The sequence below is a fragment of the Equus asinus genome, chromosome 8 (assembly GCF_041296235.1).
Source record: "Equus asinus isolate D_3611 breed Donkey chromosome 8, EquAss-T2T_v2, whole genome shotgun sequence".
Lineage (NCBI taxonomy): Eukaryota > Metazoa > Chordata > Mammalia > Perissodactyla > Equidae > Equus > Equus asinus.
Genome location: NC_091797.1, coordinates 69057014 through 69068571, shown reverse-complemented (window position 1 = coordinate 69068571; position 11558 = coordinate 69057014). Strand labels below are relative to the sequence as shown.

General features: G+C 50.9%; 1 protein-coding gene across 12 annotated transcripts in view; it reads right to left on the bottom strand.

The window, feature by feature from the left end:
• Window positions 1-3881: 3881 nt before the first annotated feature.
• CHFR (checkpoint with forkhead and ring finger domains) overlaps window positions 3882-11558 on the bottom strand; it is a 29453-nt gene continuing 21776 nt past the window's right edge. For all 12 annotated transcript variants that reach the window (XM_044776143.2, XM_044776144.2, XM_044776145.2 and 9 more), the window contains 5 exons: window positions 11404-11474; window positions 10235-10322; window positions 7807-7914; window positions 7200-7272; window positions 3882-5088 (listed from right to left, as the gene is read on the bottom strand). In XM_044776143.2, coding sequence (XP_044632078.1) covers window positions 5046-5088; window positions 7200-7272; window positions 7807-7914; window positions 10235-10322; window positions 11404-11474 — 383 coding nt within the window. In that variant the 3' untranslated portion in view covers window positions 3882-5045. The remainder of the gene's footprint in view (window positions 5089-7199; window positions 7273-7806; window positions 7915-10234; window positions 10323-11403; window positions 11475-11558) is intronic.

The window sequence follows — 11558 nt, the reverse complement described above, 5'->3', positions numbered from 1 at the left end:
CAGTGACTGGTGTCCTAATAAGGGGAGATCAGGACACAGACACGCACAGAGGGACGACCACATGAGGACACAGGGAGGAGACGGCGTCTACACGCCAAGGAGAGAGGCCTCAGGGGAACCAGCCTCCAGACTGTGAGGGATAATTGTCTGCTGTTTAACCCCCTGGCTGTGGCGTTTCTTATGGCGCCAAGGAAAACACACAGAACTACTACCGAGAGGAACACTGCTCACAAGCCCACGCTCGCACACATGGCAGATGGCCATAACTCCTGGTCTGATTGACTTCCAACATTTCATTCCCACACTCGTTCGAGAGACGTGGACTACTGCCAGTCTGCTGCTCTAAGACACAGTCCAGGCTCACTGTCTTTAGAAGGAGACAAAAACGTCAAACAAAAATGAGAGCACGCATTAGGTTTAGCAGAGGCAAAGGAAAGAGCCGCCACCTGTGCCTCGGGGAGGACTCCCACTCAGTGGCGTCTAAGCTGGCCTTCACTGGATCTGCTCACTTGACCATCCGCGATCATCATATGCTGGCCACATCAGGCGTTCTGGCCGAGTATACAACAATGAGCAAGAGAGGAAGTCCCTGCTCTGGAGTTTTGAAGGGGGAGAAAAACAGTAAGTAAATGTTTACTTTCCAAAAATGACAGGCATCAGGAAGAAAACCAAACAGGTTGACACTAGAGTGGCTGGGTGGGGACCCATGTGGTGGAGTGGCCAGGGGTCCCCTCTGAGGAGCACATCTGAGCTGACCCTGAGTGATGATCCGGTGTCACCATCTGGTGCTCTGTAGGAGGAGCAGTAAGGAGGAACCGGCACACGCCAGGGCCCAGAGGCAGAAACACAGTGGAAGACTCTGCAGGTGGGGTGGGTAGAAGGGGAGGTTTCCTGGGGGAGGGCAGGGGCGACCCCATGCTGGGCCTTCAGAGGCCATGATATTGTCATTGGTTGCTATGTAACAAGCCACCCCAAACGTAGTGGCTTCAAACAACTCTCTTATTTCTCATGATTATATTGGTTGAGTGCAGTGGTGTACTGGTGTTTAACAACCTTCTCGCCAGAAAAGACAAAAACAAAATGACCCTGATCTGTAGCATTTACCCATTTCTGTGGTGTGAACACTCCCAGCAGGGCCGGTTTCAAGCTCCCAACGTAAGGTCCACAAATGGGTGGGTGGGAAGGGCTGTGCACCATCGTAGAGAACCTACACCAGACAGATGCACAGACGCAAGTGCCCACGAGAGCACAGGTGATGGTCACATGGAGTCAGTTCATTAGGAAGGAAGGAGTCCTGAGGGCTTATTACCTTTGTTTTTAATATGAGTTATGAAATCCAACTGTATATGACTTTTTAAATGGCTGTGTTTAGGTCATCAGCTCATGACATTCCTGAGACCCTAACAATTATCTCCTGGGAGCTGGCAGGTGGCTCTTCTGCAGGTCACCAGGACTTGTGGTGCACTGGCCTCCTTCAGCTGGCAGCTTTGTGGACTGGCCTCCCTCCCACTTCTCTGTGCAGCTGAGACAGCAACGGAGAGCAGGAAGGAAGATGCATGGCCTAGCACTGCTCCATTCACTTTTGCTGACATCACAAGAGACAGGATAGAAAAGAGGACATTTGAAGCAAGGGGCACACTCGGAACAAAGACACGAACAGCATGTGGCATGCCCAAGGACATGCCGGAAGATTCTGCCAGGAGATAGGGTAATTGAGACGCAGGCTGAGAGTTGCCTCCGTGCCAGGCTAGTCTGAGCCCTTCACTTCTCAACACCACCTGCGGTAAAAACTGTATTGCTTCTGTCTCATAGAAGAGGACACAGGCTGAGAGAGGCTGAGAAGCAGTGGGAGTGAGGAGACGAGAGTGACAGAGGCCAGATGGGGCCACACTCCAAGGGCACCCAGGACTTTGGAGTTAACTCTGCAGGGAGCTCCGAATCCCACCCCGAAAGTGTCTGGCTTCCTCCACATCCCCACCTACAGGCGGCCTGGCGTTTCCAAGGGGAGTACCTGACCTGGCTGGTGCTCCCTCCAGACCACCACCTGCACAGTCCCCATTTGGGTCAGGCCTGGGCGGGCTCTCTGGCCTGCCGGGTGTAAGCCCCGGCCCTGCTGACCCAGAGCCAGTCTGCTTTCTTCATGGAGACATTGCCCCTTCCTCTTCCTCTTCCTGGGTTGCCCCTGCCGTGCCCCACCTCCCTGGGGGTGCTAGTGCCCAGGGATGCAGTGAGAGGCTCAGGTCTGGCCCATCAGTGATGGGGTCTGAGATGAACTTCCCTTGGAACCAGTGGGGAGGCTGCCAGCTAACCACTTCTGCCTGCTAACCGCTTCTGCCTGACGGAAGCTGAGGTCTGGGGAGCAGCCATTACAAACAGAGGGAGAGGGGGGTCCCAGGACAGCATCCAGCCCTCTTGGTCCAGTCACACTTGGTCAGGTCTGCCCTGGGCTTTTCGATTAATTCCCCCTTTTTGCTTTTTTCCTCCAGAGAAGAGGTTAGTTTGCTAGTGCGGGCTGCTGATGTCCACTGCAGTGACGAGCCCACCTGATTCAGAACCCAGCTACTCGGGGCCTCTGTGCTGCGTGAGGGCCTGTCTAGCTGCAGGGCCCCAGCTGGTAGAGGCCCGCCTCAGACTCCACCTCCTCTCCCAGTTTGGGTACTTCCTGATGGCAAAATCCACGATGCCCCCTGCTGCTCTCGGCTCTGGGCCTGCAACCTGATCCTGCTATCTCCGCAGCATTCAAGATGACTTGCTGGGTGCCAGGTTGCAGCTCTGACAGATGCTGGCCCAGTGAGGCTTCCATGGCATCAACCGTGCACCTCAGAGCTCGGACCCACATGCCAGGAAGGCCTAGTGTGCAGCCCTTTGGAGGGTACATGGCAAATGGGAAGTGTGGGTAGGGATGGCCCCTGTTCTGTCATGGGGCACCAGGAGCCCAAGAGGGATGAGGGCCTGGGGACGGGCTGAGCAAGGCTGTGGAAGGACATGGGGGGCAGGAACCAAGCAGTGGAGACCCAGCTGGGCCTGCTCTGGGGCTTGTCCCAAGAAGCCGGAGATAAGTAGGTGGGTGTCTCCCTCTGCACAAGCCAGCCACACACCCCAAGGGAGCCTGTGCCACCAGGAGAGACACACATCAGGGCTCCAACCCAACTGTGGGCTGGCTGTGGGGTGGGGTGGGAGGGTGCTGAGGAGCAGGAAGTACAGAAAGTCATAAAAGCATTGCGTGAGAGCACACTCATTCAGCTCTGTGGAACAGCTTGTCGTCATCAAGCCTGGAGATCAACCGCCCTAGTCTCAAGGCTCCTCAGCGTGGGTTAGAGCCAACCAGCTCTGTGCTGACCCCATGTGCTCATTAGAAATGGGGTCCCCAAGCTCTAGCAGAGTCAGCTCCACACCATGGACCCTGAGTCTGATGAGCCATGTGCCCTTCCCTGCAGGGACAGACCCAGCACAGCCTGAGGAGAGGCGCACGTTCTGTTTAAACCTAGGCAAAAAAAGGCGGGTCTATCCTCTAAGGGGCCAAGACTTGGTTCTTACTTTTCAGGAGGGGGAGGAGGAGGGAGTGAAAGGGGTGATGAGGAGCGGAGGGCAGGCCTCACTCTGCACAAGCTGAGCCTGGGGCTTAGACACAGAGCCAAGGCTTCGACTCGACCAAGAGGCTGTGGCTCCCTTGGTGTGGGCGGACCTGAGACCCCAGGCCTGTCCCCAGGGCTCAGACCTGGGCCCCGACCCCGAGGCATGCCTGCCTGCAGGGCCCACTCATTCAGTGTGGCGGCCCTGCCAAGTGGCCTCTGGTGGCAGTAAGTAACTAGCGCCATCTGCAGCCTGTCGCACGGTGATGGGAAGGGGCACACTGCAGCCCTCACACAAACACACACACATTCGGGGAGAGAGACAGACACAGCTTGTTTATTAGGACGCGGAAGGGGGCTTCTTCCACAAACAGCGCTGCTTCTCAGAGTCTGATCAAGAGCAAGTCAACAGTGGAAAATTGTATTCCTGAGGAGAAGCAAAAGTTACAATTTTGCAAACAAGCTTAACAGGTAATTTCAACAGAAGATAAAAAACTTTTTTCCTTTTTACAAAGAATAAAATTTCAAGTATTATTCCAGATGACACGGCAAACCCCACGCAGGAGGAAAAGGCAAGGACTAGCAGAAGCAAGGCCCCTGGCCGTCTGCATGGGAAGGGGCGCTGTGGGCAGGCGGTGCCGCCAGGGCTGGCCTGCGCATGGCCCACGGCTGCACAGGCCCAGAGGGAACGGAGAACACGGGCACCGCTCAGCGGCCTGCAGCAAGCACCAGCGCTTTGCTCCTCCGCAGGCTCAAGACGGTGGCGACCCACCTATGCCTGCCGGGAGGGGCCACACTCTTAACGTCGGAGGTCTAGCGTTAGCAGTTCTGGACATCTGATGATTTTTTTTTAACAAACGCAAACATACATTCTTTCAAAAACCATACGATCCCCAATTTTAGTCAATTTGAAAATTATAAATTACGTTATTTGTGCTACAGTTTGTGATATTTAAATCTTATTAGAAGATAAGCACCAAACCTATTAAAATAAAAAACTATGAGACGCTGTGGCTGTCCTGTGGCAGGGCACTCCGTACGGCCCGTGGGCTGTAAACTGCTGCTCCCTTTCCTTAAACGGCAGAATGCTTCTGACAAACTTTCCTTCTCCCAGGAAGCTTTTCTTGAAGAGAGACATCCGCTGTAACCACAGCTGTGGGGAAGGTACAAAGAGCACACCTGCATGTCGCCATCTTGACAGGAAGGGACGGCTGAGGGCTGCTCTTCCAGCCGAAGCGCCCTGAGTGGCCCAGGGCTCAGAGGAAGTTGTGCCGCCCAGGCTGCGGGGGGTCTCACTGAGAGGGTCTCACTCCACAAAAGAAAGTCACACCAGAGGGTAGGACACAGAGACCCCCAGTGTCCCCTGAGGGGGACTGTGAAATATAAACATTTTAGTTTATATTCGGTATTTTCTGAAACATGCCATCAGTGACCTCCGATGCTGCCAAGCCATCTCGATGCCTCCCTGGATGCTCAGTTCTTGAACCTGGTCTGTTCACAGATGTGATTGAATTTCCTGCAGGGAGAAAAGAGTCACATTATACAATGGGGCATCAGAGAAGCCTTCAAATAAACCAATTCTGAAATTGCATACTGAAAGAACTACACGGACAATCAACTATGCGCGCACATAGGGGCTGCAGAGGCCTATTTTTAATACCATCAAAGAAACTAACCCCCAAAGGCAGCCTTCCTCTTTCCTTTTTAAATTTAAAGTAAAAGTCCAACATCTTAGGTAATTTTCTAGAGAAGACTTGAAGCTGCACCTCCCCAGCACCTCACGGTGCCACGAACCACCCGCGAGGCTGACGGGCGTGCCCACTGGGTGACAGTACTGTCACCTTCCTGTCCATGAAGAGCAGGGCACCCCCATGGGAGACGGCACGCCTCTGCTGCCCCTGCCCGAGTTTTTATTGACAGAGGCTGGTGGGTCAGCAGTGAAGTCTCCTTTCTCACAATGAATGGCCTCTCCCACGCACTGTGCAGCTCAAACAGGAAGCAGAGCCATGCCTTGGAAGGAGCTGCCTCTCCAGTCCTCACTGTGTCTCCTGCACTAAGGGCACTCTGTCAGTTACTTTAATTAGACGACACATGACGGGGATTACAGTTGCTTCAAACAGCATCAACACACGACACTGACTGATATGATCACTTCTCCTACGGTTTAAAAGCGGAGGTGAGCTTACTCCAGCAGACGACCCATGGCTGTCACCAGGAAGAGGCCTTTTATTAAAGACTCCGTGGGAAACACCTGGTGAGAGTGACCCACTCAGAGCCATCACAGACACCCACTCGTAGCACCAAACACAGACAAACACATGTGCACAGCGACATGTGCACGGGGCCCATGGCTCCGGAAGGACGTTCTCATTGACCACAGTCACTGATTTGGAAAGTGCTAAATGTCAAATGTGTCAGCTGGGAATGACAGGCTGTACTCTGGAGACCTGGAGGTGGAAGACGCAGGTGAACGTTGGCATGCAAACATCTCATGAAGCAAGGTAACAGAAAAAGAGCAGAATTTCTAAATGATAATGCTATTCTATACACTACGTGACTTTACAGATGCACAACCACTAAATTAATATGTTTTTAAGCAGATCATTGAACAGTTCATGGACATTCCTAAAAACTGAGATATCAACTTGGTGAAAACACTTAAACAAAAAAAAATCACTTTCCTGTTGATAAAAATGGCAAGCAATAGGATATATTGGAGTATATGAGGAAGCCATTTGGTGTAAAGCTGATTTGGCCTAACTTTATTTTTTTTCCCAAAAGGGTGTTGAGCACACATTGTATATCTGCTTTAAGCCTTTGCTGTCTCCCAAAGGCAAGAACAAATGCCCTTAAGATAAAGTTGAACTTCCCCCACACTGGCATTTCCTTAAGGATAAGCATCTCTCTCTAGGCTAGGAACTGATTGCTGTGCTCACCTGTGACCACCCAGCTCGAGACAACAGACCTGCCACGCTGCTGTGCCCACCGAGACAGCAGACCTACTACCTGCTGTGTCCATCAACGGCTGTGCCAACAGGGCAATCTTGTGACTATTATAAAAGAATCGTTTCAATCATGTGTGACACGTGCTCTTGGACAGTACATAACCACTCCATACACCCCACTTCTTTGGAGTGCTTCGTTCCTTTTTGGAAGGATTCTCCCAGGCTATACGGTCCTCATGTCTGGCTCATAATAAACTCATGCCAATTTTGATGTATAGACTGGTTATGGATTATTTGCGTCGACACTGTTAGGAAAAGTAGGGATTGGGGCCAGCCTGGTGGTGCAGCAGTTAAGTGCGCACGTTTGGCTTCGGTGGCCCGGGGTTCACGGGTTCAGATCCCAGGTGTGGACATGGCACCACTTGGCAAGCCATACTGTGGTAGGTGTCCCACATATAAAGTAGAGGAAGATGGGCATGAATGTTAGCTCAGGGCCAGTCTTTCTCAGCAAAAAGAGGAGGATTGGCAGCAGATGTTAGCACAGGGCTAATCTTCCTCAAAAATAAATAAATAAATAAAAGGAGGGATTGATTCCTGCAGGACTGTTTCAGCTCCCCATCTAGCATGAGGACCCGTGCTGACACTCCTGTGCCCAGCCCAGCAGAGCACGTGTCTGACTCACATTGCATGGTGGGCCTTCACCTGGGTACGGCAGTTGCGGCCCCAGTAGCAATCAGGACGGGACGTTACAGCCACTAGGAAGAGAAAAAATTACATATGTGTAATAATACATTTCACACTTACACACTCAGCTAAGTGAATTTAAGTAGAGACCCGAAGAGAAACAGCAGCTGAAACGCACAGCATTTTGTCATGCTTTATATCTAGTTTCCTTGGACTGCTCCAAGATTTTAGGAAAGGAAAGAAATGTTTAAATAAAAACGAATTTCGGAGTAAGACTACTCCAGTAGTCTATAGGATGTTTTTGAGCATCTTGTTTTAGAAACTCATGTCACAGCAGACAGGCCCAGAGCCTGAGCTGACAGCAGGTAGAGGACGGAACCCACGTTACGGCAGATGGGCCCAAAGTTGAGCTAACATCAGACAGACCATGGTCCGGAAATAAGCGCAGCCCTCACGCAGCCTCTCTGCCCAGTTTCCTCCTCGCTGACGCAGACATCAACTAAGGACGCAGAGCAAAGGCCCACGTCAAGTATCCATCCAACATGAAGGAGAGCAGGAGCCAATCCCAACAGAACACAGTTGGGGGCAGGGGGGGTGCTGCTTACCTGGCAACTCAGATGGAGGAATGTTCTGCCGATACTGGTAGGTCAGCTCGCGGAAGCTTCGCAGTCCGCAGCAGTAGCACAGCACGGTGTTCCCGGTGACCCTGTAGTCTGGAAGGGACACCCACGGGTGCGGCCAGCCATCAGGCAGCGCCACACTTCCAGAACAGCAGAACACACATGGCCTTGCAAACTAGTGGGAAACTAACATACTGATTCATAAATGGGTGAGAGACAATGCACTAGAGGCTTGAAAAACAAGAAGAAAACCAATTGAGATCTCAATTTATTTCCTTACAACAAAATAACTCCACTTGGAGAAAAAATTCAAATATTTTTAAAAATCCAAAAAAGTACTAAGAAAGATGAGTATTACTCTTCTCTTCAGCTATTTCTAAGCATGTCACGAAAACCAAACGGCACATAGGAAAGGATCTGTAAAATTAACTGCCTACAGCTTAAGCATCACAACGGAAACACACACAGCAAAGGTGAACTACTGATGAAGTGGTGCAAAATGTATCTGCAACACAAATGACAAGTGTTGTACCCTTAATTAACAAACACACCACCAAATCCATCCTCCCAAATCCAAATGGTCTAATATAAACATGGGCCAAGGTCACACATAAGCAAATGACCCATAAGACAACATCTTCAATTTTGTTAATAATCAAACATGGGCAGATAAAACAATGCTTTAGCACTGTCTCCCTGTTTCATACAGACAAGGCCTGAAAGGCAAACGCAGGGCTGCTGGGCTCAGGGGGCCGGCCCTCACGCCCCGAGGCACATCCTTAGGGAGGACAGTTCACATGACAAAGTCTCAGCTGTGTGTACCACTCTCCAATAAACCTATTTATTCACCCTAAGGAGACAACTCTTCAAATCTCCAGTACTGCAAGCTCAGCAGCTACAGTGTTGTCTCATATAGTGAAAAGCTGGAAGGGACTTAAAGACCCTTAACTAATGAACTGGAGGAATAAACTACATTAGTGTACTGAACAACAATTAAAATCAAGGTATAGAGGGGGCTGGCCCCATGGCCGAGTGGTAAAGTTTGTGTGCTCCGCTGCAGGCGGCCCAGTGTTTCGTTGGTTCGAATCCTGGGTGCGGACATGGCACTGCTCATCAAACCACGCTGAGGCAGCATCCCACATGCCACAACTAGAAGGACCCACAACGAAGAATATACAACTATGTATTGGCGGGCTTTGGGGAGAAAAAGGAAAAAAACAAAATCTTCAAAAAAAAAAAATCAAGGTATAGACCTTTATTGACACAGAAAGGGTCCCAGATATACTGTTGAGTCAACAGTAGGTTATAAAACAGCACATACGGTAGGATTTCACTTATGAAAATTGTGTACACGCATGAGCGTATGTACTCAGAAGGGTCATCACAAAAACATAATCACTGGGTACATCTTTAGGTGGTGGGATTTCCGATGACTTTTACTTTATCCTTCATACTTCCCTGTACCACTCACATTTTCTTTGTGAGTCATGTCATTCTTATAAAAAGAATGAGCCATTAAAAAGCAAAAAGAGGGGCTGGCCCAGTGGTGCAGCAGTTAAGTGTGCACGTTTCGCTTCAGCAGCCCAAGGTTCACCAGTTTGGATCCTGGGTGCGGACCTATGCACCACTCATCAAGCCAAGCTGTCGCAGGCGTCCCACATATAAAGTGAAGGAAGATAGGCACGGATGTTAGCTCAGGGCCAGTCTTCCTCAGCAAGAAGAGGAGGGTTGGTGGCAGATGTTAGCTCAGGGCTAATCTTCCTCAAACAAATAAACGAAAAAAGCAAAAAGAGTTAAGACCCAGCTGATAGATTTAGGCAACCCCACAGAGCTGCCCCAGCATCCGAGATACTCACTAGAATGTGTCCATGAGACAGAAACACCTTAGAAGATTGTAAGTATTCCCAGGAAACCTCTCAAGTCTTTTGTAATAATTTATGTCTTTGAGAAAAAGTCACTTGCTGGCTTTTCTGCAGCTTCCATCAGTGACAAGAATCACATTTCACAACGCACTGGGTGTCCCTGGGAGAGGACGTGAGCCTTCACCAAGTCACCGACACAGAGCAACAGGCCAATGAGGACCCTAAGGGTGTGGGAACAGCTAGCCCCCAGATCTCGGCGCTGAGCAGCGGTGGAGCCAAGGTCTCTCCAGAGTGCCCTCTCCTCCCTCGTGGAGAAAAGATCCTAGAATGCATCATGTGGGCTCAAACCCAACTTTCAAAAAAATTCTGAAAGTATGAGGACCTTTCTGTCTGTCTCTGCCAGGGTAGACAGAAGCTAAAGTTGTGAATGTGGGAAAGCAGACAGCAGTACTACCAAGGTGTGGCCTGGCAGGTGTTCCTGTATTATAGGAGCAAAGGCACCCCGGAAGTGCACATCACCCCAGAGGGGGAGCAACCACGACGCAGCTCACCAGACAGTAAGAAGAGTCCCCTCTGCAGGGCCACGAGGCTTTCAGCTAGCACGTTCTTCCACGTCAAACCCCTGGTTGCCAGGTAATTCTGCGATAGGGAAACAAGGGTGACAGAAGAAATACTATCTCGGAGAAAGAAATACTCAAATGACAAGAGGGTGAACATTCCAGAAAAGGCCCTTGAGGTTGGGTGAAGCCAAAGCATAACCAGCCTAAATGTGGCAGGCATTTGCAGAGGGCGGCAAGGCCGTGTACCACGTGCAGCTATGGGGGCCTCCTTCCAAGACCATGGCTGAGGACACCCGGGACAGCCCAAGGACCAGGACGCTTGGAAGAGGCCCAGGATGCCCGGGACTGATGTGGTAGCACATTCACAAACTGGTGCACAAGGATTCCTGTCTGAGATGCTTCTTTGGAGCCTCAAAAGGCAGGCCAGCTTTAGAACCTTGAGCGTAGGAGTTACCACTCTCTCTAAAATTCTGCAAAGACATTCCTGCACAGGAGTGGTGAGATATCCAGCCTTGGCCGGAGTGGCCACAGTGCAGCAACAGGCCCATGACCACGTGACAAGGGAGCTGAGGGTCTAGATCTGTGCTCTGCCCTTCAGACACAGGGAGATGCCTGGCTCCTTTTGTGCAAACCTACAACAAGTGCCCCTTGGACACCTAGCCAGAGTGTGGTAGTGCTGAGGAGCATGCCACGCAGGTGAAGAGGCCCTCAGTCCTGTGTGTGATGCTGGATGTAAACGGGGGTAAGGAAGCTTCTCAGCAAGAGACTGACATGCACATTACACACTGACATTCTAGGAGCCAGGCTAGTTTCCTGAACATGGGAAGGAAAACGGTCAGAAAGGAAGAGTCAGAGAGAGGCCCTGGTTCCACCCAAGAGCCAGCCTGTCCCCTGCCCTGACCCCAGAAAACCTCTGCGTGGGGCAGGGCAGGAGTCGGAGCCATGGGAAGCAGTTCCTGTGGATTCATGATGTGATGGGCATAAAGCAAGTACTGATTTTTTGGAGTATGAGGAAAACAGACATACATCAACGGGGTGCAGAAACTCAGTGGCAGCACTAGCCAGAAAATGCAAAAAGAATCATTCACGGAACTGACGAGTTCTGAGGAGGCCTCTTCTTGGCCTTCGTCTAACACACATCTGCATGCAAAGCCTGGTACCTTCAGGATGTCCGACTCATAGTTGTTGTTGCTCAGCACCCCGTCCAGACACCTGTCGCCCAGGTTGAGTTCTGTCAGGATGGAGGAAGGAACATTATCTGTTTTATAGACACTTGACAAAAGCATGGTTCACCCAACAGTTAACTAAATTTCCT